The 6359-nt window shown below is 37.7% G+C and overlaps 1 protein-coding gene across 1 annotated transcript; it reads right to left on the bottom strand.

Moving 5' to 3' along the window:
* Positions 1–5: 5 nt before the first annotated feature.
* alox5ap (arachidonate 5-lipoxygenase-activating protein) lies at positions 6–4172 on the bottom strand. The gene is made up of 5 exons (XM_084373249.1): positions 4056–4172; positions 3858–3939; positions 2304–2374; positions 762–843; positions 6–683 (listed from the first exon to the last, which is right to left on the bottom strand). Exons 1-5 carry the CDS (start codon positions 4123–4125, stop codon positions 521–523), a joined length of 468 nt encoding a protein of 155 aa, XP_084229375.1. The 5' UTR covers positions 4126–4172; the 3' UTR covers positions 6–520.
* Positions 4173–6359: the final 2187 nt, after the last annotated feature.

Genomic DNA, 6359 nt, shown 5'->3' on the forward strand with positions numbered 1-6359 from the left:
AAAAGAAAAATTGGGTTCATACCTTTATTTGGGGGTCATAGTAGAATAGGTTTTCACACTTTAATTTTCAAAAGAAATTTATTATATGGTGCACTGCTGCAGCATCGCTTTTCACACTGTCTTGAACGCTCCGTTTTAGCTACAGAGTCAGACATCTCACCTCTGTTTAATCTTTGGTGAGAGTTGCAAATGCGCATTACTTAACGGGCAGGATGTATCAGAGGCAGAGTAGGGTGGGTCATGCCAAGCAAGGTAGTGTGATCTAAAATAACACTGCTACAGCAGTAGCAACTATATGTCTGCTGACTGACTGGAGTTAATATATTTTATCATAAATATCTAAAAAAAAAAAAATCTATTTATATAACGCCTGTTACAGAGTGACGCACAAAAGTCACGGAAGTAAAGGCTCGACTCCAAACCAGGCGTTTCAGGCAGTGCAGCCTGACCTTTTACATGCACAACAATACTACATAACACAATAAAGGAAAGGCAAAAACCCCCAGAACATATGACCTCTTTAAGGGAGAAGGAGAAGAGCAGATGCAGCGCCGGTGATGGTTTCTACGTATTCCTTATAGTCGCTGCCGTAGTAGCGCGTCAGCAGGTAGTTGAAGATGCCCACAACACACATCAGGAGCAGGAAGAAGAGGATGCGTTTTCCAAACAAGTAGCCGGGGGTGCTACAAATGGATTTAAGAAACAGTTAGTTAAAACACTAGTTTGTAAAACCACGCTGGAGGGCACTAGTGTTTATTTACCTTTGAGAGGTTTGTCCCATGTACCCAACAAAGTACTTCTGCCTGACGACAAGATAGAGGATCCCAGCAAAGGCGGCGGGAGCTTCAAACAGAGGACAGAAAAAGAAAAATGAATCCTCAGATACAGTATTACCTCTATATGATTTTAGGGCAGGGCAATATATCAATTATATATTGTTATCATGATATGAGATTATATATTATCTTAGATTTAGATATCGTTTTATGGGGATATGGCCAGCGTACGGCATATATGATAAGTGTTCTCTTCACTCATTTAGTCATTATATCCATATTACTGATGACTATCAAAAACTCTCATAATATTCAGTGAAAGTACCAATAGTTATCCTTACTATAATAGAAAAAACATGATATCGGAGTATTTGGTCAAAAATATACATTTAATGTTGTTGCAGTCCTAGCATGTCTGAAGTGCTTTGAGGAGATTTCCAGATATTGAGACACACATTGTGTATTGTGGTTCAGCCTAAAAGTATCGCATATTAATTAAAGACCATATAGATTGTATGGCCAAAAGTATAAAGACACCCCTGTCCACTTTTGGCCCAGGGTTGTGTTTCATCGTCTTTTACAGTTAAAAAGTAACGTGAAGGGTTTTTTTTGTTTGTTTGTTTTTTTACAAAAATTAGACTGTATAATTGTGAAAAAGATTGTTTTAAAAGTTAATGCAGTATTTAATTGTTTTACAAGACACAAGGGCATAAATTTAGAGGGAAAAGTAGCTGTTGAAACACTTGATACAGTATACAATAATACTTCAGACAACAGCGCCTTCTGTCATGTTTCACACTTTATTTTTATCTTGATTAGTTGTGAGTAAATGAACTCCATGAGTTAATTAATTATTTGATAAGACAAATTAAGATAAGATAGAACTTTATTAACACCGAAGGAAATTGTTGTGCTACAAAAATTTACATAATAGAAAAACCAGTAACAATCAGTCACAGTCACATACTGGGCCCAGTTTAAGACAGTAAGAGTATTTAATATTAGTGAGTATACTGCACATTTTGGAGGCAAATACTGTACTTTTTACTCCACATTTATTTGTGACTTTAGTGACTAGTTACATTGCAGATTGCTGCGTCAGAGCCAAAGTAGTGGGTTTTTTAATTCATTAATTTTATCAGCAATTGGATTAAAAAACAACACTGATTGCAAAATTAAGAAAAATGTTAAATATTGGATCTGAGAATCAGTCGACCGCTTTGGTTTTGAATTGGGACTCAAAGGCTGAAATAGCTAATGCTGTTGTTCCTCAATGGGAGCATACTTCCTTGTACTTTTGACCATCTAGTGTAAATGTTGTTTGAGTATAGGTACAGTTCTGAATTTGCTGCTCCTCAAACAGGTAAAGAGGTCACCTATACAAGAGAAATTATATCTATAGACATAGAACTTGTTTGCACGTGTGTGTGCCCTTTGTGCCCTCCGGTGAGTTTACTCTCTGTGGGCGTGTTGAGTTAACACTACAAATCATGTTTGTCTGCTTTACAATATCTGATTAATGATTACCTTGACTGAGGCACAGACCGGCGCACCACATCACTGCCAGGAAAGTGGCATAGGCGTCCATGCAGTTACGGCTGGAATAAACAACATGTTATTAACACATATCAAGGAAGTCACCTGAAATTACAAACTATGAAGCAACTTTTACAGCCGGATACCAAGCCCTTTTACTATGGCTGGTAGGATATGTGTTGAAACTGCAGAGGAGAAGTGAGTGTGACACGTAAAAGATCCACGGGATAAAAACGGTCCAGGAGCTACAAAAACAAGTGTGGCTTTCTGAGTGTTGGTGGAACACAGTTGAAACAGGAAGCCAGGAAAAACTGAGCCCACTCTCAGAGTCAGCGCATACTGGCTGGTGCAATAAATTGCAATAATCAGTGCCGTGAGTTAGACAGAAACATGTCTCTCAGGACAGCGGTTCTCACCCTGCTGGTCAGGACCCAACAATGGGGATAAACAGGAGGGGTCACGAGCTGATTTGTTATATAAAAAAAAAAAGTTATATTCACATACTTTTTCTTCCTTTTTGTCACATTTTTGCAATTTTCTTGGACTGGAGACTTTTACTTCTTATACCCCTAATTAAAACAACCTGGGGAGAACAAATGAGTCATTGGTTAAAGGCCACACTAAGGCCTTGACCTCAGCTTCATTTTTAATGGTCACAATAAACCACTGCTTTAAAGCAACAAAATGTAACTTGAAAACTGACACCGACAGTTGAATACTGACACTTTGGTTTTGCAGCGTGGTTTGGAGGCCGACCCAAAGCATCAGTATTTGACTCTCTGGGGATGAGACTCAAGAATCAACTATCTTTCCCCAGAAAGTTACATTTTGAGACTCCATATCACTCCCTAAACAGACCTTTTGTTGATGTAATGTACTGCGTAAAAACAAGAAACATAATTCTTAGTCATTCTTAAACTGCCAACACATTTCTGCATTATATTTTAGAGGCAAATTTTACAATTGTTTTTGAAATCCTCCCACTACCCGCACAACAGGATGTTGCTCAGATATTTCCTTTCAAAAAAAGGAAGTTAATTGTTGCTCATGGACTAGAGCCGCTAAGGCTAAACTGTCATGTCCGTTCAAAGACCTTAATTTCAAGCTTCATCCTGGTTTTCATGGTGAAGCATGATAAGCTGTGGTGCTACAATTTATGACTTTATTGACTATTTTTCTGATTAACCAGTTAATCATGTTGTCTATAAGATGTCAGACTAAGAGTGAACAATCACAGTTTCCCGAAGTCGAGGTGCCACATTCATATTGTCACTTTTTTTTAATTGAAAGACAAAACACTGACAGAGCCAGGACACCTCTGACTAATGTTTTCCTAACGGCTGTTGATGTTTTTTCCAAGAAGCATTCAAATGAGCTCTGTACCAGCTTAGGCAAATGAGGACTGCCGCTCAGTGGGAGTTCTATTTATATATGGGGAAGTTTATTTGTTTTAAATTAGAAAAAAAAAAACACAGAATCATCCATTGTTTTCATGAATTAACAGAGGAAATGAGCATTATATTATTTCAGAGAAGGGGCACTTACTTGGCACAAGAAACCCTTTCAATAGCCGATGCTTTGGCATTTTGATTGTTGCATTCCTTCTCTACTTTCAGGGCAAAGAATGCTTAAAACACAGAGACCATTTATGTCACCACAATATACTTTTAAATACCGATTTAGAGTTTAAAAAACTATGATATGATTGATAATTATTTAAAGCAGCTTCTCGCTTTTTCTCACCGTTCTGAAGTACGCTGATGAGGGTGACGATGACCAGCAGGTAGATGTTTTCCACCACTGCGGTGTACATGATGTGAGCTGCAGGAGGAGGCGGATGGAGAGGCTGAGGGAGACGTGTCCAGTGTGTCTTTATGGCCAGACGCACAGTATAAACCTGATCTGTTCCTCTGTGACATCATGCACACCTCCATCCCACAAACATGTTTGTGGCTTCCTCTTTATGTAAATGATGCTCTGGCTTAATACAAAGGGACTCAAACAAGAACGCCTGCTACTTCCTCTGTGTGTGTTTGGGTGCACACATGTACATTAAAATTTACATCTTTGTTACTGGCTATCTGGTGTTCATCAGTTCATCTCTTCAAGGGGACTATTTCTTGCAAATGAGCATGGGAAATCTATATTTATATGACAGGATGTGCCAGAGATAAGTTAAATATCAATAGGCATTTTTCCCAGAAGACATTTTTGCATGTCATTGCAAAGAAAAAGCCACCAGGTGTTGTCATTCAAAGGTTTATTAACACTATTAATTACACCTGTGCTCTTCCTTCAATGACAAGTCAGAGTGTCTGCTGCAGTGGTGGCAGGTGTTGAGTGTATAAACACACTGAAATCTAGCTGTTTACAAGCTGTTTCAATGACTGGCTCATTCTGACTTGGCCTACCTACAGTCAAACAGCACCTGCATGTGCTTTTGAATGGTAATGCAGCTTTCTCTCTGCTCCCCCCCACAAGTTAATCCAGTCAGTAAGTCTTAAAGTATCTGATATTTACTAAGGCATCAAGAGTAATTTTCGAGCAAAAAATGAACTTAAGTTTGAGTTTACAACTCAAAGTACATATACAAGTATTTTTATACTGTATAGTAATAGTCAATGTTATCAAGATCAAATAATCAAAAGGTTTCTGACTATTGGAATCCATGTTTCTTTCATCTGATAGTCAGTAAAATTAGTTCATTAAAACATTAACTCATTTGGTATGTAATATGAAAAGTAACTAGTAACTAGTTATTAAATTAATGTAGTAAGTGAAAAGTACAATATTTGCTTCCAATATGTAAAGGAATGGAAGTATAAATACCAGAAAATGGAAATACCCAAATAAAGTACAAGTACCTCAAAACTGTACTTAAGTACACTACTTGAGTAAGTGTAGGTTACATTCCATCATTGCCAGCTGGTACAATTAATATAGTTAATAATACATTGCATAAAGATGTCATAAATTCAATTGGGCAGAGATGGATAGCTTAAAATTAGTTAAGCAATTCCTTTGAAAATGTAATTATCAATTCATAATTTAAAAACATAAAGAGATATCAAATGGCTAATTTACTTAGGCTATAGCTTTATGCTAATGTAATGTATTATGCAGATGTTTCTCACTAGTATAAGATAGCTCTTAATTTAATTAATGTAGCCTATTTATTCATCATAACAAATGCTGTGTAGTCCACAATGATTCATGTTGCTGTTGCTAGCTAAGGTTAGCTAGCGTTAGCTAACTGAGGGGCTAGCTCACTAGCAACAGGAAACGATGCTAACAATGCTAAGTATTATCAAACGAGATAGTACAGAAGGTAAACACTGCAAGAGTTTATGGTACTGACTGAGCTCAATGTTTGCGAGCGTGTCCTTGTTTTCGCAACCTAAAAAAACAGTACAGGCCACACGATATACCATGTTGTCGCTTTAAAAGATGTGATGACGGCGAAGATGAACGCGTCCCATATGGTCTAGCGGTTAGGATTCCTGGTTTTCACCCAGGCGGCCCGGGTTCGACTCCCGGTATGGGAACGTCTCTTTTGATCTTTAAAATACCACCCATACTGATATGAAGCACTGTGAACCTTATTTATACAGCATGTGTGTATCTAATGGTTGGTAGCTTATCTTGATGTAACACACTGGTGGCCACTCTCAAACATCGGCCACTAGGTGGCTCGTAGTCAGCTGTATAGACGTGTTACTTGATCTTTAAAGGCAATATGAATTGAGATGTGTATGGTTAAGGCAGACAAGTCAAACTACTAGTAGTTGTGCTGTATGTGATCTAAATTTTGTTTAAAGATACCAAAGGAGGAGATAATTTGGACTAAATGCAGGCTGTCAAATTAAGAGACAATACTCTTTTGTTTGCTGTGCTGTGAAAACAATTACGAAACACCTGGCAATTACACCAACACTACATATTGTTCTGAAAACAATCATTTATGGGTCCTACTTCGGAGACGTGTTTGCCTGCCAACTATGGAAATGGAGATTTCAATCACTTAATTTTTCTTTTAGGTTATCTTGC

Source organism: Pagrus pagrus (assembly GCF_965226575.1).
Source record: "Pagrus pagrus genome assembly, chromosome: 14".
In the NCBI taxonomy this organism is placed as follows: Eukaryota; Metazoa; Chordata; class Actinopteri; order Spariformes; family Sparidae; genus Pagrus; species Pagrus pagrus.

What these genes read in the sequence shown, in the direction of transcription:
- alox5ap (XM_084373249.1), bottom strand. Translation starts at nt 4,125, where the DNA reads ATGTACACCGCAGTGGTGGAAAACATCTACCTGCTGGTCATCGTCACC. An exon ending in GAAAGGGTTTCTTGTGCCAA is followed by an intron (nt 2,375 to 3,857) that starts GTAAGTGCCCCT and finishes TGTTTATTCCAG; the next exon opens with CCGTAACTGCATGGACGCCT. An exon ending in ATGGGACAAACCTCTCAAAG is followed by an intron (nt 684 to 761) that starts GTAAATAAACAC and finishes ATCCATTTGTAG; the next exon opens with CACCCCCGGCTACTTGTTTG.